This window comes from Papio anubis, chromosome 8 (assembly GCF_008728515.1).
Source record: "Papio anubis isolate 15944 chromosome 8, Panubis1.0, whole genome shotgun sequence".
NCBI lineage: Eukaryota > Metazoa > Chordata > Mammalia > Primates > Cercopithecidae > Papio > Papio anubis.
The window spans coordinates 126,113,608-126,141,528 of record NC_044983.1 but is presented as its reverse complement, the minus strand read 5'-3'; the positions used below and the strand labels follow the sequence as shown (position 1 = coordinate 126,141,528).

The 27,921-nt window shown below is 43.5% G+C and overlaps 1 protein-coding gene across 3 annotated transcripts in view; it reads left to right on the top strand.

The window, feature by feature from the left end:
* ADCY8 (adenylate cyclase 8) overlaps positions 1–13,359 on the top strand; it is a 265,567-nt gene extending 252,208 nt beyond the window's left edge. For 2 of the 3 annotated variants that reach the window (XM_009213592.4, XM_021942626.2), the window contains exons 15-17: positions 8,246–8,338; positions 9,836–9,950; positions 12,783–13,356. In XM_009213592.4, coding sequence (XP_009211856.1) covers positions 8,246–8,338; positions 9,836–9,950; positions 12,783–13,270 — 696 coding nt within the window. In that variant the 3' untranslated portion in view covers positions 13,271–13,356. Of the gene's footprint in view, positions 1–8,245; positions 8,339–9,835; positions 9,951–12,782 lie in introns of all 3 variants that reach the window. The other variant, XM_021942625.2, reaches the window with a different exon arrangement.
* The last annotated feature ends 14,562 nt before the right edge of the window (positions 13,360–27,921 follow it).

The window sequence follows — 27,921 nt, the reverse complement described above, 5'->3', positions numbered from 1 at the left end:
ATTTATGGTGCAAAATGTGATGTTTTGATATATGTGTACATCGTGGAATGATTACATTAAGCTAATTAACATATCCATCACCTCATGTCTTACCGCTTTTTTGTGACACGAATATTTAAGATCTACTCTCTTGGCAATTTTCAAGTATGCAATACATTATTATGAACTATAGTCACTATGCTATGCAATAGATCTCCAGAACATATTCCTCTTGTCTAACTAAAACTTTATACCCTTTAACTAATATCTCCCTGTTCCCACCCCACCCCCCAGGTTCTGATAACCACCATTCCACTCTTTGCTTCTGAGTTTGACGTTTTTAGATTCCACGTATAAGTGATATCATATGTATTTGTTTTTCTGTACCTGGCATATTGCATTTAGCATCGTATCCTCCAGGCCTATCCATATTGTTGCAAATGACAGGTCTTCCTTCTTTTTGTGGCTGAATAGTATTCCACTGTGTGTGTGTATATGTGTATGTGTGCAGTGTGTGTGTGTGTGTGTGCATGCACGTGTGTGTGTATCCATTCATTTCTCAATGGACGTTTAGGCTGATTCCATAGTTTGCCTGTTGTGAACATGCTGAGATGAACATGGGTGTGCAGACATCTCATCAACTTTCTTAATAGCTCTCACACCTGCCTTTTTCTCACCATCAGTGCTGCTTTTATCTTGCTTCAGGCCATATCATTTCTCTCCTAGACAACGGCAGTCAACTCTTACCTGCTCTCCCTGCCTGCATCTCACCATTAGCAACCACCAAAGGCAGGAGTATTTTGTCACATCCCTTTGAGGCCTAAACCCTTCCGTGGCTCCCCTTCATCAACTCTAGCAGGTCACTGGGGGCCTTGCACTTACTGTCCCTGCCTCCTCTCCAGCCTTACCTCTCACTGCATGCCGCCTGGCCAGCACCATCTGACTACTTACAAGCCAAAAAGCCCACTTGGCTCTCACACACTGTGCTTTCTGCGTGGAGGCCATGCCATCCTCGCCCTTACCCCATTCTCTCTACCTTGACTCCATGACCAGCTGAAAAGTTAACATTCATTTAACAATAAATTCAAACATTACTTCTACTTTTGAAGGCCTCTATCCAGGTAAATGTTGTCACTCCTTTTTTAGTGAAAAACTTATACTCTGAGAAACCTCCTATCATAGAGGCTGAAACCCTTCAGTACTACCCTGTTTACCATCCACTAGCCATTTAGTTCTAGGGTAGAAGCCAGCCCATGTTACTAATCTCTATGGGTTTTTACAAGTGTTGCCAGAAATGCAAAGCATTTTCAATATATATCATTTAATAGTTATTTACCTCTCACACAAACCTTAGGCTAGGAATTATTAGCTTTCATTTTAAAAATAAGCAAAGCTGAGACTTAGGAACACCAAAAATGACCAGGGTCACATACCACTAAGTGGCAAAGCCAAGATTTGAATGCCAGTCTCCCATACTGCTTTGATTTGTAATCATTTGTGTTGCACTGTTTCTCACTTACGTGGCATTTCATGGTAATGATTTTGAAGTCATAACCCCAAATACGGTTATCGTAGTTGCCCTGGGATGGTTGTAGGGGGTCAAGATGGATAAGACATGATCACTTCTTGCCTCCCAAGGCTTCACCATCCAGTGAAGTGAGTTGCCCTAACACAAGAAGTCACTGGTAAGTGTACTAGTACAGAGAGCCTTGTAAGGTGGGGAAGGGAAGGCAATTTTGTGACAATAGCACTTTTACCTCCTATCCTCTATGTTAGGCCATAGGCTCACTAAGATAGAAAACATATTCTTGTATCTTGTTATGTCTCCAGGGCCCAACTCTGTGTCTAGCACATAAGAGATGAACATGGCAGATACTTGCTAAGTACTTGCTAAAGGAATTAATTAATTAATGGGAGGACAGAAACAAGCTGGCAGATAGTAAGGTGAAGATAGGTTAACGCAATTCAAAACATACTTCCAATTTTTTTTAATTACCCTATTAAAAATATCTGACTGAAGGTTAAGACGTCAGGCTTTGTTGTATTTTAAACTTTACAGCAGGGGTGTCCAGTGTTTTGGCTTCCTTGGGCCACATTGAAAGAAGAATTGTCTTGGGCTACATATAAAATACACTAACACTCAGGATAGCTGATAGGTTTTTAAAAATTCGCCACAAAAAACCTCATAATGTTTTAAGACAGTTTACAAATTTGTGTTGGGCCACATTCAAAGCTGCCCTGGGCCACAGGCGGCCAGTGGGCCTCAGGTTGGACAAGCTTGCTTTATAGTAACTCATCTTCCAAAAGTGCTCCTTCTCATATTTTAAACTTGTAACGAATAAAGTATGTTTGAATTACATTTGCATCTGGGTAAACCAAATTGTAGACACTCTAGACTTGAAAAGCGGAGAAAGAGGGCAGTGCCCCTAGTGGTTGAAATTGGTGTTTGCAGAGGGAAGTTGGAGAAAAGGGGATTGGTCTAGGAGGCTGGGTTCTTTAGAATATGGGCGTTAGACCAGGAGGAAAAGTATGAATAAGAGGAGGAGGAGGAGAAGTAAATGGGGAGGAGGGGAGACAGGAGAGAGAAGAGAGGCAGCGATAAAGAGAAGAGGGATGAAAAGAGGAGGAAAGGGGAGGAGGTGGAAGAGAAAGGTAGGGCGTGGGGAAGGTAGGGGAGAATATAGTCAACAGGAAAAATAAAAATGCAGCCTGAATTGCCAGCCCAAACACTCTCAGCTTTGCCTGTGTAGGTCCTTGGGTCACTCGGGCATGCCTTTTTTTTTTTTTTTTTATGTCAAGAGAGGCCCTCTAGATTCTGCCTGGCTGAGTTCCAGCCAGACGCCTGCTGTTCACTTTAATACTGATGCTTCTCTTCTCGCTGATATAATTACCACGGGTATCTGAGATCATGCAAAATTCTTTCCTGGTTCAGAGAAAAGCTGAACTTTTCACAGATCACACTCTCCAAGACTGTGTTTGCAATAACCCAACTCAAGGGCTCCTCACCCCACCGCTCCTACCTCAACAAAGGGTTGAAGAGCCCTCTCACATCTAACTTCTCCATTTGCTCTAGTGAACAAATGGGCTGATCAGGGACCACGCTATGCCTGCAGACACTTTTAGCTATAGAGTAAATAAATCTGCTGCGTGGATATTAAATGAGATAATGAAGTTCCTTTCTGCCTCCAAATTATCTTCTGAGGGGGAGGCTTACCAGAGCCTGAAGCTGGCTCTTGGCCAAGTGGTTCTGAAGAGAAGAGAAGGAAAAGTACCTGCTCTCCACAGGACCATATCAGATCAGTCCACCACCGGCAGAAAGCTGGGGGAAAGTAGTTACAGGGAGGCAGAGGGAGGGAGGTGAGCAATTGAAGATGTTCCAGGATTTTAAAGCTGAAACATTAGCAGCTGAAGGGCTGCCAAAACACCAAATATGTTTGGTTAGTGTCTGAAAGCAAAGATCAGTCATGATCCAAGGCTGAAGACCTGCATACCCTGGGCACAACTGGCAGAATCTCTGTAAGAGCAGAAGAGGGTCTTCACTTTAGTTCAAGAAACAAAAATAATAAACAAAGGCTGCCCCTGCTGTAAATCAGGCTACACACACACACACACACACACACACACACACCCCAAAGCAAAGCACTTTCCTGTGTTCTCCATGTTCCCAGAAGAGTTTCTCTCAAGGAGGAATTTTCCAAGTTTCTTAGCCCCTGATTAATTTTAGGACGATGCCCGAAACAAGAGAGTCTGTAGAGAACCCATCTTCCGCTCCGTCTGCCTGTCTGTCCACCCCAGGATGACATGAGACCCTGAGGATATTACAATCTTAAATGGAAGCAAAGGCGAGAAAATCAGAAATTGCATCTAAATGTCTTCTAAGAGTGGGAATAAGAAGACAAAGTTTAGACTTGGGAATCAGTGAGGTTTGAGTTTGATCCTAGCTCTCCCACTCAGGGCCGGCTTCACAAGCGTGCAGCCTGTGCAGTCACAAAAGGGACCCACATTTGTTTTGATGTTCTGCTGTTGCTCTCGTGGACATCTTAATTTTTGAAAAAGGTGTTCCACATTTTTCATTTTGCACTGAGCCCTGAAAATTATGTGTGGTCCTGTCTCCCCTCTCTCACCCTGGGACCTTGGGACACATTATTTTACCACATGGAGCCTCTGCTGATTCATCTGCAAAATGGATCTGAGAGTATTAAGCTCAAAGTGCCACTCAGAGAAACAAATGATCACTGGAGGCAGAGCCCCTAGTTCTGTGCCATAGTATATGTGGACATCCCCTCTTCCAGTCTACTTTTTAATCTCTTTAAAATGTTTAATTTATGCTTTGAATATTTTTAAAAATATGAGCTACTGTGGAGTTTTTATTTTTAGTAGAGATGGGGGTTTCACCACATAGGCCAGGTTGGTCTCGAACTCCTGACCTCAGGTGATCTGCCTGCCTCAGCCTCCCAAAGTGCTGTGATTCCAGGTGTGAGCCACCATCCCTAGCCTGGAATTTTTAATCTAATAGTTACCTGCAAGGGCTTTAAATGTATGTAATTTAGCCATTTTCTCACTCTGTGTCCTTAAGCAAGTTATTTAATCCCTCTATGCACCTCAGTTTTCCCATCTACAAAATGAGATACAGTAGGGTCATTATAAGTTAAATGCAAATATTAAAAAGCACCTAAGACTGTATTTGACGCAATGGACTGAATAGCATCTTCTCCCCAAAATTCATGTGCTGTGAGAAATGAGTTTCTGTTGTTTAAGTTGTTTTGATTATGGCTGCTTGAGCATACTAATACACTTGGCACATAATTATGATCATTAAATGTTCATTTTATTATTATGTGTATTTGTTCTAGTGTGGCTGTAACAAAGTACCACACATTTGGTGTCTTAAAACAACAGAGGCCAGCTGCTGTGGCTCACACCTGTAATCCCAGCACTTTGGGAGGCCGAGGTGGGCGGATCACGAGGTCAGGAGTTCGAGACCAGCCCAGTCAACATAGTGAAACCTGATCTCTACTAAAAATACAAAAAATGAGCCAGGCGTGGTGGTGGGCACCTGTGATCCCATGATCCCAGCTACTCAGGAGGCTGAGGCAGGAGAAACACTTGAACCCCGAAAGTGGAGGTTGCAGTGAGCCGAGATCTTATCACTGCACTCCAGTGCTGCTGGTAGCCCAAGAGAAGTGAGGCTGAGGACAGCAAGCAGCATGGGACATGGAGGGCCTCCGGGACCTGGACAGGAGCAGTTTCAGTGGCATGGCAGGACTGGGCTTAGGAAAAAATGAGGAGGAGGAAATTGGAAGCAATCAGTCTGGACAACTCTTTTCAGAAGTTGTACAGGAGACAAGTAGAAAGGAAAGTGATGTCAAGAAAGACTTCTGTAGGATAAGAAATTTCATAGCAGGCTGTATGCCAATGGGAAAGATCTGGCAGAGAGGGTGAGATGGATGGAGTCAGGGACAAAGGAGAATGCTGGAGTTGCATGCCTACAAGGGATGGAGCCTGTGAATACCTGTGGGGCTCGGCCCTCAGCAGGAGCACTGAGAGTTTCTCCCCACACCTGGAGAGAGGCACATGTGTGCACACAGGTGCAGGTAAGTGGAGTGAGCTGTAGAAGTGCCTGGAGAAGCAGGTGTGCACTATAATCTCCTGCCAAAGGCTCACTCCAGACATGAGGTTAAAACTGTGTCCTGTGCAGCCTTGGAGGTGAGCCAGCTCCATCACCAAGTCTCAGGTAGTTTCTCCTTGAAACAGAGAAATACCTACGCCATAGCCCCTGGGCAGACAACATGTAAGAGGAAGGCTAGAGCTAGTTCCTGCCTTTAAATCAGTATGTCAAAAGCAATTTCTTAAACCAGAGGTCAGCACACTTTTCCTGTCTTCTCCAGGCACTTCTCCAGCCCGCTCCACTTACCTGCACCTGCCCCTGTGTGCACACATGTGCCTTCTCTCCAGGAATGGGGAGGAACTCTCAGGGCTCCTGGTGAGGGCCGAGCCCCACAGGCATGCATAGGTCCCATCCCTTGTCACCTAGGCATACTGCTGCAGCTATTCTCTCTTTGTCCCCGACTCCATCCATCACCCTCTCTGCTAGATCTTTCCCATCAGCATACAGCCTGCCATAAAATTTCTTTTTGATTGTTCTTCACCCACAATAGAGTATAAGCTTCATGAGAACAGGATTTATTCCTGTTTAGTTTTGACTTTGAGCCCAAAAGTATATAGTGTAAAAGCAGAGGAGTCCCAACCCAGCTGTGCTGAACCACACAGAACCATGTTCTAGTCGTTGGCCCATGCTGTTCCCAAGAATTTGGGAAAGGGCATGAACGTGTAAACAGAGTACTATAGATCTGGAAACTACATCATCGAGAGATTACTTTGGGGAAATTCAAAGGAATTTCCTTTCCTTCTACTTAAAGCCTGGCTTACCACACCATGGCCAAACTGGCCTCTTCTTCACTCTGTGGACCTCCTGTGCATTCTCCCCAACCTCCAGACCTCATCTATGCTGACCCCTGTTTCTGGATGTTCCCCTTACCATGACCCCAGCTTCCCCAACACACACAAATTCATTCACTCACTGCTAGAAAAACCCCTCCCCACCCTTTAGAACTGAAGCTGGAAATCACTTGCTGAGGGATCCCTTCCAAGATTCTCCAGATTAGATCAAAATGGCCTGATCTCCTCATCCCTCTACCCTGTATATTTCCAACATAAACTCTATTAAAATTGAACTAGGGCATGTTTTGTGTATTTGTTTTTAACATCTGACCTCTGTACTTGGGTTGGTAGAGCTCATGTATCTTGTTTATCCAACATATAAGAACTCAATGAATAGTGATTGTATTAGTTTGCTACTGCTGCTATAACAAATGACTACAAATTTAGTGGCTTGAAACAACAGAAATCTATAATCTTACTGTTTGGAGGTCAGAAATCCAAAATGAATCTTACAGGGCTGTGCTCCTTCCAGAAGCTCTAGGGGAGAATCTGTTTCTTTGCCTTTTCTTGCTTCTAGAGACTACCTGCATTTGTTGATTCATTGCCTTCTCCCTCCATCTGCAAAGCAAGCAATCAGGTCACTCAGACTTCTTCTTCCACCATAACAACTCCTTCTCTGATTGTCCTGCCTCCCTCTTTCACTTATAATGACCTTGTGATTAGATCGAGCCCATCCAGATAATCCAGGAAACCTCCCCACCTCAAGATCCTTTGCCTTATCACACCTGCCAAGTCCCTTTTGCCATGTAAAGTGACATATGCACAGGTTCCAGGAATTAAGACACAGGCATCTTTGGGGTCTAGGTTCAGGAAGCATTATTCTGCCTACCACAGTTGCTAATAAGACACCAAGGTTTCCCTCTCTTAGCATTAAAACCCAAACTGCAGGTAAAGGTAGAGGAAATGTCCTAGGATTGTACCCATTCTTTCATTTAATCATTCACTCATTCATTCATCTCTACACTCTGACCAGGTGCTGAGTAGTAAACACAACAGGGGAAAATATGTGCTCCAGGAATATTACATTCCCATGAGGAAGAGGACAATAAATAAGCAATATCAGGGATAAGTGCTAAGGAGAGAAGGTAAAACAGGGAAGGAAGATAAGAATATGTATGTGGGGAACGAAGAAAGAATATGTATGTGGGGATGGGATGCTGTGTTCAATTTTAAATATGGTGGTCAAGAAGACTGCACTGCAAAGATGGGATTTGAAGAAAGACCTGTAGGAGGTGAGGGAGTAAGCCATGAAGTTGTCCGAAGGAAGAGTAGCTCAGCAAAGGAACAACAGGTGCAGAAGTCCTGAGGCTGAAGCAGGCTTGGCTTGTTCTCAGGTCAGTGTGGCAAAGGGCAATGGAGATCAGTGCAGCTGGAGCAGAGTGAGAGAGGGAGACAAAAAGACAGGGGACAGGTCTTGGCAAGTTTTGCAAGTCACGTTGAAGACTGGCTTTGACCTTGAGTAAAACAGGAAGCCATAGCAGGGTTTTGCACAGAGCAGAGACAGGATCTGACTTACATGTGAAGGGGCAGACCTACCTCTTAAAGAGTACCAGGCAACACCCATCTCCACTCCTGACCCTTAGCAAGTGCTCATCAAATATATGTGACTGGCTGAAAGCATGATTCTCAGAGAGAAAAGCAGATAACTTGAGGATGCTGAACCATCAGAGGTAGCTCATTGTGAGCCAAGGGTCTGTTTTCAGGAGCCCCAGGCTGCTGGAAGAATAAACACCAGGGCTAACACCATTGCCTGGCTCTCTTTCAGTTGCTTGGTGAAGACCGATTTCAAGACATTGAAAAGATTAAGACCATTGGCAGCACCTACATGGCCGTGTCAGGCCTATCACCTGAAAAACAGGTAAAAGACTCTTTGAACTCAGTCACAACGCAATGCAGGGGTCTTGCTGTTGTCGTGTCACCGATGGTGGTGAAGCCTCTGTTGCCAAGATCCTTGGGGAAAGATAGGGAGAAAATCTAATGGACTGGATTGTAATAGTTATGTGATGTGGATTTGCCCCCAAGGTAAGTAGAGTCTACCAGATGAAGACATGCTGCTTTTTTGAGAAACTTCTAGGCTTTGTTCTGAACCTAATTGTTCCCTTGAACAAAATCAAGAGCCAAGAAATACCCTATTGTGATTTCATTGTGGATCTTACTAAACCCCTAATAGTTGCCTCTTTTTTCTTATCTTTATTTTGTCTTTCAAAAGTCTTACACAATAATAATGCTAGCTGCTGCTTTTTGGAGTGTTGACTATGTTCCAGGCACTGGTGTTAAATAGCAACACTGTCTACCTTCCAGGGTTAATGGATGAATTATCTTAGATAATGTCATGCTCCCCAAGCAAAGCCTTGCATTTAGTAAAGTCCTCAGTTAGTGTTAAATGAATATGAGTCCAGATACTTGGGGAAATGGAATTCTCATCAATTTCTTCCAATCCTTCCTATGCTTTTTTCCAACTAAAAACAACAAAATACTTCAAGAGTGACTATCTGGGACGAAACTCAGGCTGGTTATTATTTGGTATGTGTGCAGCAGGGATCAGAAAACTACAGCCCACAGGTCAAATCTGGCCCACCCTCTGTTTTTATAAATAAAACTTCATTGGAACACAGTCATGCCCATTCATTTCTATTTTGCCTATTCCTCCTTTCAAGCTAAAATGCAATGTTGAGGGTCACAACAAAGACCATATGGTTCACAAAGCTTAAAATATTGGCTATCTGGCCTTTATTGAAACTATTTGCTAACCTCTGTTCTACAGGGGCACAAAGTTCTCTCATATAAAAAATGTCATTCAATACCTACGAAGTAGGAAGGGCAAGTATGCTTATCCCCATTTTATAGATTTGGAAACTGAGGTTCAGAGAGGCTCAGAGGCTTATGCAGCACTTCTCTTAGGAGTTTTGTAAGCAAATGTATCCCTTAAACACACACTGTGAGCAATTCAAAGGAAATAGTTCTTAGATTGGAAAAGCTATACATACACAGAGCACATACACATACCCACACACCCCCCCAACACACACTCACACACACACATATACTCACACCCATTCACACACACGCCAGTTAGCATACACTCAGGAATTGATGCTACATCAACCTGGACAGGTGTAGATGTGGACGAAGGAACACAATGACCCACATATACTACCCTCTTGCAAGCAAATATCATGTCTTCCCATGTTCTGAGATACCGGTGACTTGAGGGTAGAGGGATTCACCCACATGATTATTTCCTTTAAGGGATGTGCAGGTAGGGTTGGGTTAGGACGTAAAGCCCCTGCTGCAGAAATGTTAATGTTCCCCACATTCCACATTAAATGAATTCTTCTCCTCATGTTTGCTTCAGCAATGTGAAGACAAGTGGGGACATTTGTGTGCTCTGGCTGACTTCTCACTCGCCCTGACAGAAAGCATACAGGAGATCAACAAGCATTCATTCAACAATTTTGAACTCCGGATTGGTGAGTAGCAGTTGCAGGTGGGGCCTGATAGAGCCAGCTGACCTTGCTCCGACAGACCCTCCCCTGCCTTGGGCACCAATCCAGGGAAGCTTTTTCCTGCAGAATGCAATAGACCTAGCATGACCCTGCCAAGGATAGGGACAGGGTCAGCTCAGGTCTTTTCTTAGTTTCCTCTCAGTCGAGATGCTGGAAACAAGAGTAGGATACTGGCTTGTGTGCAGAAATACAAAGCAGCCAGCCTTTGGCAAATGCTAGATGATTGTGAAACTCTTCCAACTTGCCCGCCCATGCAAGGTCGTGCATAGAGATGTAGCTGACTAATTAGTCATTTCATTCTGACTCCTGGGTAGCTCAATGCTTGTGGTCATTGTATTGCTCTCAGGGTCTTCAGGATAATTCCTTCAGACAAAAGCAGGATTCTACTCCTGGGGATGGCAGATAATATATTTCCAGGGACAGGCTTTACTCAGCTACAAAGCTCACCCTTTCTTTGGGCTTAAAGACACCATTGTGCAAAGCAACAACATAACAATAATCACTGCAATCAATAATAATCCTTTATAATTTGCCATTCCTTCCACATCTCTACTGAGCCTCAATGATCTCCTAAAATGCAGTCTGAAAACCCCCCGTCTAGTCCACATTCTCATTTTGTAGATGAGTAAACATGGGTGTAGAAAAAGGGAGTAACTAGCCTAAGATCACACAGCCAAACAGTCACACCAGCAGCAGCTCCAGCATTTCCTAACTCTGAGACAATGACATTTTGGCTGCCAGAGTGCAGTTTAAAATAACTTTTGCTACAGTCCTCACATTGTAGACATCTTCTGGCTGATATGCCATTTTACTTTATCTGCTTCTACCTTAGCAGCTTTTAAGAAAAAGAGGTCAAGAGATACCAATACCTGACTTGTCAGATCTAAGGAATGCCATATGTCTTTGTTCTTTGCATTAAAGGGCTTATATTTTATGTCTTTGATCTATGGATGGGATGTTCAAGGCTTGTTCCCACAGCTTCCATCAATCTTATCAATGTCATTTCTGAAATTGTTGACTACACAATTGAACCAGGAATAAAAAGGGAACCATAATGCTGAAGAGAGATATTCCAAGTAAATTCTGAAGATGTTGCCAAACCAGGGTCAAGCCTTGTCATGACATATTATACTCCTAGTATAGTTTCACTGATCTCAGAGGTTGGAAAATTAACTTCCCAACTGAATTAAGCATCTCAATTTGTGTTTTGGGTCTGCTGTAACCAGCTGTATGACTTTGGGTGAATCATTTAAACCTTCCGTGTCTCCGTTTCCTCCTATGTAAGCTGGGTGTTAAATTATTACCTCCTCTGCCTCCCTACCTCACAATAATAATACGAGAATCAAATGGGATATTGGCTGTCAAAGTTCTCTGCAAATTTTAAAGAGCTAACTATCATTGTGATTCCCATGTACTCTATAGAGTGAGATTTTCAAATTTCCAGTCAATTATATCAGTGTATATGTGTGTCTTGCTTTTGCCTCGGCTTGGAATAATCTTATCCAGATACCTGCATGGCTATTCCCACCACTTTCTTCAAATCTCTGCTCAACAAGGTCTTTGCTAACCCCCTTACTCCAAAATATACTCTCTTCCATCTTTCTCCATTCTTTTACCTACATGGATTTTTCTTTGTAGTCCTAATCACTCATTAATATTACATTACATTTGTAAAATTATTTTCTATCTCTCCCCAGTAGAAGGTAAATTCCATGGGGACCAGGGCTGTATTTCTTTCCTTTCCCACCATATCCCCAATGCCTAGGACTGTACCTGGCTCATAGCAAGTGCCTAGTCAATGTTTGTAGAATGAAATAATTCTGTCTATTGGAGACATAAATGCCCACTAACATGTTTGGTGAAATGCTACCATTTCTAGAATTCTGTGTTTCCTAGCAAAGGAGGCACTGAAACTGTCTTTAAAAGTATTTACCAGATAAACCGTGGAAGTGTGGGGAAGTAATAGCCCAAGCAGGGAGAAAGTCAGGACAAAGGCACAAAGGTGAGTAACTGGCTGGAAGATTAGGAAAACTCCAGCAGTTCAGTGTGGCTATAATGCAGCAGTAAGGAAGAGAGTAGGATAAAAGGCTGGAAAATCAGGCAAAAGCTATATGAGAGAAGTTCTTGATTGTGATTCTAAGGATCATTAGCTTTATCCTGTAAGTGAAAGGAGCCCTGGAAGATATTTAAGTGAGTCATAACTTGATCAGATGTGCAACTTGATCAGAAAGAGCCCTCCCGCTCCTGCAGCAGTATGGAGGATGAGCTCAAGGGGACAAGGGAGGAGACAGGGAGGACAGTTAGAAAGCCATCGCCATGGACCAAGGGAATGATACTGAGGACCTGGGCTAAAACAGAGAGGAAAAAGGTCTGTCCAGGCTCTCAGAGCACTATGTCAGTAGAAGCAGGAGATCCCAGGGTCCTGACTTCTGGTCCATGCTCTGATCATCCCACGGACTGAGACAAGTCAATGTTCATATGAAAATAATAATTATATTCAATTGAACACTCACTGGTTGCCAGGCACTATGCCACAGTGGTTTTATTTATATTATCTCACTAAATATTCCTTTAATTATTTCCAGTCTATTGATGAGAAAAGTGAGGTCCAAATAGGTAATCTAATAAGTGACTGGGGGCAGGATCTGGACGTCCCGTTCATCCACAGAGACCTCACACATAATGATCACTATCCCAGGGAGGGGTCTAGACACCCCAATGTCCCTCTTCTCCCTCTGACACCCCCAGCGTACCTCTTCTGCCTCTGACTTCTTGCTCCTTTGGTTCACCCCCTAGGCATCAGCCATGGCTCAGTGGTAGCCGGCGTTATCGGCGCTAAGAAACCACAGTATGACATTTGGGGCAAAACTGTGAACCTGGCAAGCCGAATGGACAGCACAGGGGTTAGTGGCCGGATCCAAGTCCCAGAGGAGACCTATCTCATCCTGAAGGACCAGGGCTTTGCCTTTGATTACCGAGGGGAGATCTATGTGAAGGGCATCAGTGAACAGGAAGGAAAAATCAAAACGTACTTTCTCCTGGGAAGAGTCCAACCCAACCCATTCATCTTGCCCCCAAGAAGACTGCCTGGGCAGTACTCCCTGGCTGCGGTTGTCCTGGGACTTGTCCAGTCCCTCAATAGGCAAAGGCAGAAGCAGCTACTCAATGAGAACAACAACACGGGAATCATCAAGGGTCATTATAACCGGCGGACTTTGTTGTCACCCAGCGGCACGGAGCCTGGAGCCCAAGCTGAAGGCACTGACAAATCTGATTTGCCATAAAAGCATTTTCTTTGTGTTTCTTTTTTTTGTATTTCTTTTATATATAAAATAAATATACTAATAAAAAGGTTTACTTTTTTTTAGAACAAGGATGGTTTCATTGGTCTTTGAATGTACCAGATCAAGGACACAATTTGAGGTTCTCTTCAAATGTTCCCTTCACAAATATTTATTGGTCACCTCTTGTGTACAAGGTTCATTGGGAAGCAAAGATAAATGAGATCTAGTTTCTGACTTTGAGAGTTTGAGAGACTTATAACTAGGTGGAAAATAGGGACATGTGAAGTGAACAGAAATTCCATACAATCAGATACTCACCACCATCTGCCATTTTTGAGCACTTGCCATGTACCAGGTCAAGTGCCAAATTTTTTACATAATTACCTCCTGTAATCCTAACAGCATTTGACCTGCACATTCATCAGTATTTGCTGAGCACCTACAATGTTCCTATGACTCTCCTATGCTCCAGGGAAATCCTAGCAAAAGTGTTTCCCTTATAGAGCTAACCTTCTGGTTGGGGAATAATATATAATATTCTTATTAACCAATGCATAAATAATCTGCTTTCAGATAGAAGTAGAGGCAACAAAGAAAATTAAGTTGGCCACTTGGGATAAAGAATGGGAGGATAGGGATGCTGATTTAACTGAGTCACAAGGGAAGGCTTTTTTGAAGATGTGATGTCAAAGATTGGCCCTAAATAATGAGAAAGAGGTGATCCATAAGACCTGAGAGAAAAGTTTCATAAGAAAAAGTAACAGCAAGTACAAAAGGCCAGATAAAGTCCAGTACATTGGAGGAACAGTGAGAAAGGCAATGGGTAAGTGAGTTACTGTGGGCAAGCACACTGTTTCCTGGAAGACACCTACGTGCTTATGACCACAAGACTGCCAGGAAAATTTCACACAGATGAGAAGGCCCAGAAAAATTCAAGGATTTGGCCAAGGCCATGTAGTTAATTATAGAACTAGCCTCATAACTGTATTATTCAATAAAAGCCAACTGCCATAACAAATAACTCCCAATCTTAGTGGCTAAAACACAATAAAAGATGTATTTCTTGCTCTTGTTCTATTGGATATGTGTCAAGGGGTCTCCCATGAAATTTTTTGGGGGGGCCTAACCTCCTTCTGCATTGGAGTTCTCTTCTTGTTCCTCTCTATCCAGCCAACCGAGAAGAAAAAAGGGAAAGAAACGAGAATTACTTAAAAGGTCTTAGCTACCAGGCATACATCATCTTTCTGTCCCACTTCACTGCGGGGGAAGTTAGGGAATGGATTATTCCTGTGTTCCATTACCAAAAGGAAAAGTGAAATGGAATTGCCTATGCCACAGGTACCTGAGTCTTTCTGAGCCCAGAGTCCATGTTTATAAGCACTAAGCTATTCTGATAAGCACTATGTTGGAGGTACAAGGTTTAAGTAATTGAATGAAAATTACAAAATCCCAGTTATTCTCTAAACACTTGACTCTGAACACATCCCATTTAAAAGAAACTTAGCCCCAGGTAACAAATCCACAGGAGATATACCCTCAAAAAAACACCTACCTGAGGTATCCCAAGTGGGACCCTAATGTTAGAAGTAAAGCTGTCTTCTCTTGAGGCACAAAGCAGAGAGGGAATTGAGGTTCAGCTAAACCTTGAACTTTGAACCACATTTGGGATGCTGTTTGCTCTAGAAAACTATATACACATCAAAGAAGTATCCCACCTCCAAATTCGTGCAAGGCCCCAATGGAATGTGAAGATGACGTGCAAAAAGCCTCAGCATACTGTAAAGCCCTCTACCAATACCAGAGGCTGTTACAACCTTCATAGACTCAGAGGATCCCAGGTCAGGAAAGCCCCATGGGTTGTTAAGTCCAACAGACTGAGGACATTTAAACAAAGTAAAGCTTTATGCCTGCTGAGACTTGGAACCACCAGATGCAGGTGGGGAGCCGAGCTCAGGTAGGTCGAAGCTTGGCAAACAAAGCTAGCAAAAAGGCTGGTCTCCAAAAGGTAGTTAGGCTGTGAAGGCACAGTATCTAAAAAACAGAAAACTTGATGTGGATCATCAAGCTTTGGTCTACCCCAGAGCATAAAGCCCATCTCAAAGCCAAAGCCAGTATCAGCAGAGACTCCAGTAAGTGGACAAGCCATGGTGAGCTGGATCCACCCCCAAGAAGAGAGGCTAGTAGGGAAAGACTTCGTTTCTAAACCCTGAGCTAGGACTCAGGACAAAGTCCCTGGACTAGAAGAATTTGGCCCTAGGCAAGATAACTAGGCAGAAACTAAGGTAAGAAACTAAGGTAAGAACCATCAGGCATGTGGATGCCACCAATTTGGGGGTGACAGTGGGGTTACTGGGTAAGGCTTCACCCAGAACCTGTTTATGACTCAATGATGTCAAACTTTAAGATACAACATAGGGAGGATGTGGACACCCCATCCTGGGTCTGGGAGGTGTGACTTCATTCAGGACTCCAGGAAAGAGAGGAGCAAGGGGACATGATGATGCTGAGAATTCCCATCAGATTGCCAAGGAGCCCATCAAGTAGGCATCTGGCCTCTACTCCAATTCATCCAGCACCAAAACATTGAGTCCCTTCCCTCTAGATCAGCACATTCATTGCCACCAGCAGATGTAGTCTTTCCATACTAAGGTAAAAGGACAAGAGACAGAACCATAAACTGGCTTGTGGTTGAATAGCTAAGAAAACAAGCCTCTTGGGCCCTGCATGAGTCTACAGGGGGCCATGAAGACACATGGTCTTCCTGAATTAGAAGTATGTTTCTGTTTACCCACTTTTTTGGTCCATTCAGCTCATTTACTAAAAGAACCTGAAATCAAGTGGTCTCTGGGAAACCTGGCATAGTATTTTAGACAGGGATATCAATCTTACCTTTTCCATCTCTGAACTATGCCTGTGAGATGTGGGGTTTGATTTTAGAAATGTCAAGGGTAAACACATGCCTAGGGAATGGTTCCCGAAATGCTGAAATACAAGGAGAAATTCAATAAGGTTTAGTTGAGGCTTTCTCAATAGCTCTGTATTCTTGACTTACTCTTCTGGGAACTGATTCAGGTGGGTCCTCCACCATTCATCAGTCTGTGTAGGAAAAGCACAGTCTCCCATGAGACAAGCACAGCCTTGCCTAGAGAATGGGCAAGGGTAGGTATCTGCAGCTTTCATTCAAGGACTGGGTTTGAGGAGCTGCTGCCTCCCAATCTGCCATCACATAAAGCCATGTGGGTCACCTTGGGCTCGGAAATGCCCCCACACCAGTTTCACCACTTCCTTTCTTCTTTAGGAACCATGGGAGTGTAGCTGCTTTGCACTGGAAGTTACAACTATGTTGTCATCTCCATTTTGCAAATGAAGAAACTGAGGCACAAAGAGTTTGAGCAACTCACCCAAGGTCTAACAACTGGAAAATAGGTATTCAAAGCCAGGTGGGCTAGCTCAAGAGTCCTGTCCTTAAACACCACTGTTGAACCTTGTAAGGGGGTGAATAATGTTCATAAAATGAAAGTTGGATGTCTGAGCAGACTCCCCACTTGCATCCTGCAGGTTGTGTGAATGGGTGAGCTGTGCAAAACTCTGGAATGACAGCGATTCAGACAGCCTGGGGCCACTTGTCCTGATCCCAAACAGCTTCATCCTCTTCCCCCAATGGGTTAAACAACAATTTTTATTTTCTTTCTGCCCTGTGATATGAAAAAGATCAGAAAGTACTGGGCTAACCATTCAGAGGCAGTTTCTTGAGGTGCACAGGCCTTGGTTTGAATCCTATATTTATCACTTACCAGCTCTTTGATGCTGGACATGCAGCAGGACCTCTGTGTGCCCCAGACTCTTTTCCTACCACTTGCGCATCAGAAAGGAAGCTGTTGTGATTTAGAATCCCGAAGTTTTAAGACTTGAAAAGTAAGGGAAACATACCATATACAGGAATATATCATTTTATTTCACTTCACTTTATGTATTTCACAGATACTGCATTTTTTTTACAAATTGAAGGTTTGTGGCAACCCTGCCTCAAGCAAGTCTGTCACAGTCATTTTTCCAATGCATGTGCTTCCTTTGTGTCTCTGTGTCACATTTTAGAGATACTTGCCATATTTCAAACATTTTCATTATTATTATATGTGTTATGGTTATCTGTGGCCAGTGATCTTTAATGTCACTATGTATTCTTTTTGGGGTGCCACAAACTGCACCCATGTAAGATGGCAAATTTAACTGATAAATGTCCTGTGTCCTCTGGCTGCTCCACTGACCAGCCATTCCCCAATCTTGCTGTCTCTTCTTGGATCTCCCTATTTCCTGAGACACAACAAGATTGAAATTAGCCCAATTAATAACCCTACAATGGCCTCTAAGAATTCAAGAACCTGTATTAATTCATTTTCATGCTGCTGATAAAGACATACCCAAGACTGGACAATTTGCAAAATAAAGAGGTTTCACAGACTTAGAGTTCTGCATGGCTAGGGAGGCCTCACAATCATGGTGGAAGGCAAGGAGGAGCAAGTCACATCTTACCTGGATGGCAGCAGGCAAAGAGGGAGCTTGTTCAGGGAAACTCCCATTTTTAAAACCATCAGATCTTATGAGACTCATTCACTATGAAAGAGAACAGCACAGAAAAGACCCATTCCCATAATTCAATCACCTCCCACTGGGTTCCTCCCATGATGTGGGAATTGTGGGAGTTACAATTCAAGATGATATTTGGGTGAGGAAACACCCAAACTATATCATTCCACACCTAACCCCTCCCAAATCTCATGTCCTCACATTTCAAAACTAATCATGCCTTCCCAACAGTCCCCCAAAATCTTAACTGATTTCAGCATTTACTCAAAAGTCCACCATCCAATGTTTCATTTGAGACAAGGCAAGTCTCTTCCACCTATGAGCCTGTAAAATTGAAAGCAAGTTAGTTAGTTCTTAGACACAATGGGGGCATAGGCATTGGGTAAATACAGCCATTCCAAATTAGAGAAATTGGCCAAAACAAAAAGGCTACAGGCCCATGCAAGTCCAAAATCCAGCAGGGCAGTCAAATTTTAAAGCTTCAAAATGATCTCCTTTGATTCCATATCTCATGTCCAGGTCACATTGATGTAAGAGGTGGGTTCCCATGGTGTTGGGCAACTCTGTCCCTGTGGCTCTGCAAGGTACAGCCTCCCTCCTGTAGGGAGGCTGGTGTTGAGCATCTGTGGCTTTTCCAGGCACACAGTGCAAACTGTCAGTGGATCTACTATTCTGGGGTCTGGAGAATGGTGGTCCTCTTCTCACAGCTCCACTAGGTGGTGTCCCAGTAGGGACTCTGTGTGGGGGCTCCAACCCCACATTTCCCTCCTGCACTGCCCTAGCAGAGGTTCTCCATGAAAGCCCCACTCCTGCAGCAAACTTCTGCCTGGACATCCAGGCATTTCCATACATCCTCTGAAATGTAGGCAGTTTCCCAAACCTCAATTCTTGACTTTTGTGCACCCACAATGCCACATGGAAGCTGCCAAGGCTTGAGGCTTGCACCCTCTGAAGCCATGGCCTGAGCTGTATCTTGGCCCCATTTAGTCATGGCTGGAGTGGTGGAGATGCAGGGCACCAAGTCCCTAGACAGCGCACAGCATGGGAACCATGGGCCTGGCCCACAAAACCATTTTTTCCTCCTAGGCCTCTGGGCCTGTGATGGAGGGAGCTGCTGTGAAGACCTTTGCAATGCCCTGAAGACATTTTCCCCATTGTCTTGGGGATTAATATTTGGATCCTCATTACTTATGCAAATTTCTGCAGGTGGCTTGAATTTCTCCTCAGAAAATGGGCCTTTTTTTTCTATCACAATGTCAGGCTGCAAATTTTCTGAACCTGTATGCTCTGCTTCCCTTATAAAGCTGAATGCCTTTAACAGAACCCACATCACCTCTTGAATGCTTTGCTGCTTAGAAATTTCTTCCACCAAATACCCTAAATCAGCTCTCTCAAGTTCAAAGTTCCACAAATCTCTAGGACAGGGACAAAATGCTGCCAGTATCTTTGCTAAAACATAACAAGAATCACCTTTGCTCCAGTTCCCAACAAGTTCCTCATCTCCATCTAAGACCACCTCAGCATGGACTTTATTGTTCACATTACTATCAGCATTTTCATCAAAGCCATTCAACAAGTGTCTACAAAGCTCCAACAAGTGTCTAGAACTTCAACAAGCATCTAGGAAGTTCCTGTCTTCTTCTGAGCCCTCTAAACTGTTTCAACTTCTGCCTGTTACCCAGTTCCAAAGTCACTTCCATGTTTTGGGCCTCTTCTGAGCAGCACTCCACTCTACTGGTAACTATTTAGTGTATTAGTCCATTTTCATGCTGCTGATAAAGAAATACCTGAGACAGGGCAATTTACAAAAGCAAGAGGTTTTATGGAGTCATATCTTATATGGATGGTGGCAGGCAAATGGACAGCTTGTGTAGGGAACCTCCCGTTTTTAAAACCATCAGATCTCATGAGACTCATTCACTATCAAGAGAACAGCGCAGGAAAGATCCACCCCCATGATTCAATCACCTCCCATCAGGTTCCTCCCACAACACGTGGGAATTATGGAAGTTACAATTCAAGATGAGATTTGGATGGAAACACAGTCAAACCATAACAGAGCCTCACACCTCTCATTTTAAATCAAAAGCTAGAAATAATTAAGCTTAGTGAGGATGACACATCTAAATCCAAGAAAGGCTGAAATGTAGCCCTCTTGCACCAAACAGCCAAGTCATGAGTGCAAAGGAAACATTATTGAAGAAAGTTAAAAGTGCTGCTCCAGTGAACAGAGGAATGATAAAAAATAAATAAGTGAAAGAGCCCTATTGCTGATATAGAGAAAGCTTTAGTGGTCTAAATAGAATATCAAACCAGCTACAATATTTCTTTAAGCAAAAACCTAATCCAGAGCAAGACCCTAACTCTCTGTAATTCTCTGAGGGATGAGAGGGATGAGAAGGCTACAGAAGAAAGTTTGAAGCTAGCAGAAATTGGTTCCTGAGGTTTAAGGAAAGAAGCCATCTCCATAACAGAAAAAAGGAAGATGAAGCAGCAAATCCTGATACAGAAGTGGCAGCAAGTCATCCAGAAAATCTAGTTAAAATCACTGATGAAGGCGACTACCCTAAATAGCAGATTTTCATTGTAGAAGAAACAGCCTTATTTTGGAAGTAGATAACAACTAGGACTTTCATAGTGAGAGAGAAGTCAATGCCTGGCTTTAAAGCTTCAAGGGACCATCTGATTCTCTTGTTAGGAACTAATGCAACTAGTGACTTGAATTTAAAGCCAGTACGTATTTACCATTGTGAAAATCCTAGGGCCCTTAAGAATTATGCTAAATCACTCTGCCTGTCTTCTATAAATGGAATAACAAAGCCTGGACGACAGCACATCTGTTTACAGCATGACTTACTGAATATTTTAAGACCACTATTGAGACCTATTGCTCAGAAAACAAGATTCCTTTCAAAATATTACTGTTCATTGAACAAGGCACCTGGTCACCCAAGAATGCTGAAGAAGATGTGCAAGGAGATTAATGTTGTTTTAGTGCCTTCTTACACAACATACATTCTGCAACCCATGGATCAGGGAGTAATTTCTACTTTCAAGTATTATTATTTAATACATATATTTCATGAGGCTGTAGCCACCATAGATAGTGATTCCTCCAAGGAATCCCAGCAAAATAACTTGAAAATGTCCTGGAAATGATTCACCCTTCTAGAAGCCATTAAGAACATTCATGATTCATGACAGAAGGTCAAAATATTGATATTAACAGGAGTTTGGGAGAAGCTGAATCCAAATCTCATGGATGATTTTGAAGGGTTCAAGAATTCAGAGGAGGCCAGAACTTCAGATGTGATGAAAATAGCAAGAGAACTAGAATTAGAAGTGGAGCCTGAAGGTGTGACTGAATTGCTGCAAACTCATGATAAAACTTCAACAGATGAGAAGCTGCTTCTTATGGATGATTAAAGAAAGTGGTTTCTGGAAATGGAATCTATTCCTGGTGAAGATGTTGTGAATATTGTTGAAATGACAGCAAAGGATTTAGCATAAATAAAAAACTGCCATAGCCACCCCAACTGTCAGCAATCACGACCTTGATCAGTCAGCAGCCGTCAACATCAAGGCAAGACCCTCCACCAGCAGAACGATTACGGCTCACTGAAGGCTCAGGTGATTGTTAGCAATTTTTGAGCAATAAAGTTGAGGATTTTTTTCTTGAGATGGAGTCTCACTCTGTCACCCAGGTTGGAGTGCAATGGCACAGTCCTGGCTCACTGCAACCACCATCTCCGAGGTTCAAGCGATTCTCCTGCCTCAGCCGCCTGAGTAGCTGGGACTACAGGCATGTGTCATCATGCCCAGCTAATTTTTTTGTATTTTTAGTAGAGATGGGGTTTTGCCATGTTGGCCAGGCTGGTCTCAAACTCCTGACCTCAGGTGATCCACACGCCTCGGCCTTCCAAAGTGCTGGGATTACAGGCATGAGCTACTGTGCCCAGCCACAATAAAGTATGTTTAATTAAGGTAGGTACATTTTTTTTTAGACAAAATGTTATTGCAAACTTTATAGACTATGGTATAGTATAAACATAACTTTTATATGCACTAGGAAACCAAAAAATGTGCATGATTCACTTTATTGTAATATATGCTTTATTGTATTGATCTGGAACCAAACCCACATTATTTCCAAGATATCCCTGTACTAGGAAACATCTCCGGGGCCTGAGGCAGTGTACAATAATTAAGCCTGTTAATAATGTTGTAAATAAATAACTATTTACACTAAGTAGCATAACTAATGTCTCTAAACAGGACTCGTGTTTTGCTCCCAAATTAGTCGCAAAACAAACTTTAGCTTTCAGAACTCTTTGAATTTTGAACTTGTGGATACAAGATTGTCAGCCCACAGCACTTCATTAGGCTGCCCTAAAGATAACAGACAGTGATACATTTCCAGTGCTTTAGCTTGGACTTCTGCTGCACTCAAATACTACTTATTGTGGCTGGTATTGTGTTTTGTTTTGCTTTTGAGACAAGGTCTCATTCTGTGGCCCAGGCCGGAATGCAGTGGCAAGATCACCACTCACTGCAACATCAGCCTTCCCAGGCTCAGGTGATTCTCCCATCTCCACCCCTAAGTAGCTGAGACTATAGGCCCGTGTCACCATGGCCAGCTAATGTTTGTATTTTTGTAAAGACAGGGTTTTGCCATGTTGCTCAGGCTGATCTCAAACTCCTGGGCTCAAGCAATTTGCCCACCTCAGCCTCCCAAAGTGCTGAGATTATAGGTATGAACCTCTGTGTCCAGTCTTGTTACCGTTATTGAGCACACAGTGATTTTATTGAAATAGTGAACATCTGCCATTTTCTGTGTCTTTTTTACTTGTCTATATTTGCAAAATTTTCTTCAATAAGTATGTGTTACTTTAATAATGAAAAAAGTGACAGTTAAGCAAAAGTGAAACATGGGTTTACTTTAAAAACTGCAAAAGATTTTACTTGACCCTTGCTGATTAAACCATGAGTCAGAGGTCTGGACCATTCCTAGAATGGAGTGGCCATCTTTCAGAGGAGCCCTGCCCAACAGACACCCCTGTTTGGAGCCCCCCTTTAAGTAGAGAAATAATTTTCCCAGGGCCACAGTAACCACTGCTGACCCAGATTTCAAGGCCATACCCTGCCCTTTTGGATGCAGTAAGAGAAGGGGTGTTTAAATTCATTTCCTTCCCTGACATTTTTATTCCAGATCCATAGACTTTTCTGACACTCCAGTGCCTGTGACAACCAGCATTTCCAAATGAGAATGTTGCTCTCAGATTAGCTATGGGCTCCAAACAACTGAACCCAATATTTTATTGATGGGTTACCAGAGGCAGGGCGCCCTGCAGAATAACACCATGTGCCTATTGGAATTATTAATTGCCTGTCAGCCACACACTTCCAGTCACTCTCCTGCCTCCTCCCTCCCCAGAAAAATAACATCTCCGTTCATTGGGTGAGCATACAAAGCATTGCAAGTATACTCCGTGCACCTGTCTTTACCTTTTATAAAACAGACAGTGTGACTCAAACACAATTTGTTTCCATTTGCACATAATGATTTCAAACATGGTTTTTTCATAATACATTGACCCGATCATGACATTATCACAGCAATAACGAGAACTAACATTTTTAGAATGCATTGCAGTTTGCAAAGTCCATTTCCAAATATGATTTCAATTGATCTTCATAACAGCTCTTAGGCAGATTATTATCCCAATTTGCCAGGAAACTAGGGCTCATAAAAATTGATAAAAATAAATTCTAAAACTCCAAAGGAGTGTTAAAGCTGAAAAGGGCTTAAAGATCATACATGGTCCAAAGTCTTGATTTTACATAGGAAGGAGCTAAGGCCCAAAGAGGGAGAAATAGTTGGCCAAGATTCAACAGACAGATATAGAATTAGGGCTGGGATGCAGAGAAACTGATCCCTTGTCCTCTTTTGACTCCTCCATGGGTGCTCTGACCTCTTTTTATTGGCTTACTGTAAGTAAGTCAGCCCTGTGACTGGGAGCTTACTTAAGTCTTCCTTAACCCATGGACTTGAATGAGATTGATTCAAATCCCAGTGGAAACCAACCCCCAGGCCCCTGAGGCTAACCCCTCACACTTCTGTTTCCCATCACTGTTCCACACTGCTAAAACCCAAAGCTCAGCCCTTTCTTAATTTGCATACACACTTGCATACACATACACTCACACTCACACATATGCACTTACACTCATGTTCTCACACATAAATACATGCACACTCATATATACACACACTCACATACTCGTACACTCTCACATGTTCATGCACGCTCACCCTCTACACACATGTACTCACACACTCATACACAAATACACACACATACTATACTCATACTCTCTCACACTCCCAACCTTTATGTACACTTTCTCACACACACACATTCTCTTACATTCACACTCCCTCATACACACAGCTTACACACACACCTCACACATGCACAAAGCACAGTGTTCATGCGTACAGTAGGCTTTCCCCTATATTTCAAGAGAGGAGACAGAAGAGTGGTTAATGTCAGCATAACAAAATACCTTCAAGTTAAATGTTAGGGCCCTCCCTTCATAAAGTGTCACCCAACAACCCTTCCATATCTTCAGGGTCCCCAGCCCACATTCAGTATCTTACAGTCTCCACCTCCTCCCTTCTCTGCTCCCTCTCACCCTTCTCCCCTACTCCTGCTTTTCAACAGCAAAATCTAATTCCTCTCATTTTCTCATGCAAGCAGCTTAAACTTCCCTGCCTCCATTCGACAAACAATTACTGGGCATTACTCTACTCCACAGATACTTTTTTCACACTAGGGCTGTGTTATTTTTGTAAGGCTGGTTAGAAGTGACCTAGATGACGGCCGGGTGTGATGGCTTACACCTGTAATCCCAGCACTTGGGAGGCCAAGGTGGGCAGATCACGAGGTCAGGAGATCCAGACCATCCTGGCTAACATGGTGAAATCCCGTCTCTACTAAAAAAAATACAAAAAAATTAGCCGGGCATAGTGGCAGGCGCCTGTAGTCCCAGCTACTAGGGAGGCTGAGGCAGGAGAATGGCGTGAACCCGTAAGGCGGAGCTTGCAGTGAGCGGAAATCACGCCACTGCACTCCAGCCTGGGCAACAGAGCGAGACTCCATCAAGAAGAGAGAGAGAGAGTCACCAGTGAACAACTGACCAACTGTCCTTTTGAGTGACAGCTTACTCTTCTGCAAAAGTGACCAAACAGAAAAAAGCTATTGAAGTAGCCCAACTTATGAATCTTTGGGTTGCCTTCCCTTGGTCACCAGCCTCTGAGGAAGTGCACACTACTGGTAGCACTCGGAGGCTGAAGGACAGGCAGCCTTCAGTGAGTGTGCCAACATGTCAAGGAAGACCCTGACTGTTCTCAGACGATATCACAAGCTGCAATTTGCATCCCCTGACAAAACCAAGTTTCCACTGAAATAAGCATCTTCTTGTTTGAAAGTAATGAATCTCCTTTTATTTGGGTAAGCTGTACTTGGGATTGTTAAATTGGTTTTAGCAAAGACATGAGAGGTTTGGAGACCAGCAAATACTGGGATTTGAAACAAATCCCTCAGCAGCCAGGCTGTAAACAGACTGTCTCACCTCACGGTACCTTCTAACCCTTGGCTGTCCCCTCAGGAGGACACTGGCTCCTTCCTTGCAGTTCTGTTATTAAGGGATTTCCTCTGAATGAGATGGGCAACCACTCAAGGGTTTTGGGTAAAGGAGCCACATGTCTGGACTTATATTTTTGCAGCAACCATTTGATATGGTTTGGCTGTGTCCCCACCCAAATCTCATCTTGAATTGTAGCTCCCATAATCCTGGTGGGAGGTAACTGAATAACGAGAGCAGTTTCCCCCACGCTGTTCTCATGATAGTGAATAAGTCTCATGAGATCTCATGGTCTGATAAACGGCATTTCCCCTGCACACACTATCTTCCCTGCCACCATGCAAGATGTGTCTTTGATCCTCCTTTGCCTTCCACCATGATTGTGAGACCTCCCCAGCCACATGGAACTTTGAGTCCATTAAATCTCTTTTTCTTTATAAATTATCCAGTCTCAGGTATCTCTTCATAGCAGTATGAAAATGGACTAATACACCATCTGTCTGCCATGTTGTGGTACAGCAATATGGCAAGAATGGAAGCAGGAGATGAATTGAGAGGCTGGTGCAATAACCTGGAAAATGTGCTTGGGCCAGACTGGTTGACTTGGGGGTTGCAAAAAGTGGTCAGACTCAGGGTATACCTGGATATATAAACACTGAGTTCACAATATTTGAAGATAGATTGAATGCAAGATATGGAAGAGAAGGAGCCGACGGGGGAGGGATTTACTGAGATGCTGAAGGCAACAAGAGGAGCAGGCTTGGGAGAAGATGATCAGTTTGCTTTTGGACAAGTAAGTTTGAGAGGCCTAATGTACATCCGGATGTGTGAGTCTAGAGTCCAGGGAAGATCTAAGCTGGAGATACATGCAGTCACACACTGGACCTTTCTGGAGTGTCTGAGCCAACCAGCCCCTCCCTCCTCCATGTAAGGTTCATCACACCCTGCTGGTGTCGATTACACCTCTTTGGCTTAGTCAGACATCTCATTGTGGTTCCCTGACTCCTCTTGCATCCTCACCTGCTTTGTCCCTCCACATGCCCCAAGCTAAATCATACTTCTTCCCATGATGTCAGCCACCACCTCTGCAAATGATTCTCAAACCTAAGTGTTAAGTGAGGACCTCTTACCTGAACTAGGAGATCAAGTGTCTAACTGATTCCAGTGCAACTCCCATAGATGTCCCATGAGTACTCAAGTCCAACCCTCTGGAGAGAAGCTCATCCTCTCTTCCTTAGTATACTATTAAATATTGCCCCAGCCAGGCTGAGTACAACTCTTTAAATCCTAGCTCAACTGAAGCACATCTTGCTGGTTCTCCAACTGCTTTTTCTTCTTTTCCTTTTCCCTGCTCTCCTGACCCCTTACCACCAAAATTACACACACACACACACACACACACACACGCACACACACAGAGAGAGAGAGAGAGAATTATTCCTCATTAAGATCCTGCACTGAACATGCTGGATTGCCTTCCCAGAATACCTATTTGACTTTAAACCTACCTGCCTGGAATCCAACAAGACCATGTCATCTAGTGTGTGGGTTTTGGAGTCAGGTGAACTGGACTAGAATCTGGTTACTAGTTTTGTAACCTTGTGCAATTTATCTAATCTTTCTTTGTGTCTATTTCTTCATCTCTATGAATAATGGGATACATAGACAGACAGAAAGATAGATAGACAGACAGACAGAGAGATAGATAGATAGATAGATAGATAGATAGATAGATAGACAGACAGATGGATAGATAGACAGACAGATACTTATTCAGAGAGACATAGACAGAGATATAGACAGAGAGATGGTGTTTAACCAGCACCTGGCACAAAATAACTTCTCTGTCCCAAATCTCTAAAGCAGGTGATATTCCCATAAAGACTCTCTTTTCTCTACCCAGTTTTATCCAGCAGAAGACTTTTTTCCCTAAACAAAATTGGGGATGGTGTTAGAAGTTGCTGGGGACCTAAAATCGCCAGCACCACCCTCATCCCATCTTCCCCGACGTGTTAGAAACTAATTGAGAAGAAAGACACAGGGGACAGATAGAGAGTAGGATTTTAGCTTCCTCACAGAGGAAAGCTGGAAAGCATGGTTTGGTTCATCAGCCATAAGGCGTCCCGGGAGGTCCCCCTGACTTGAACTTACTCCCTGCCAAGGCAAAACTCCACTGCCAGAGAGTGCCCTGCCCAGTGCTTAGCCCATAATGAAGACAGACATGAAGAGTGAAGACGGGCCTGCTATTGGGGCTGACAGACCTGAAGCGGGTGGGACAAGAGCACTGTTCCCAGCACGTGTAGTCCTTTCTCCAAAGCTCACCCCAGTGCAAAGTGCAGACCGGGATGACCAAACCAATCTGATTGCTTCAGAGCCCGCCAGGAGGGAACAGCGCCCCGTGACAATCCCTCCACCTC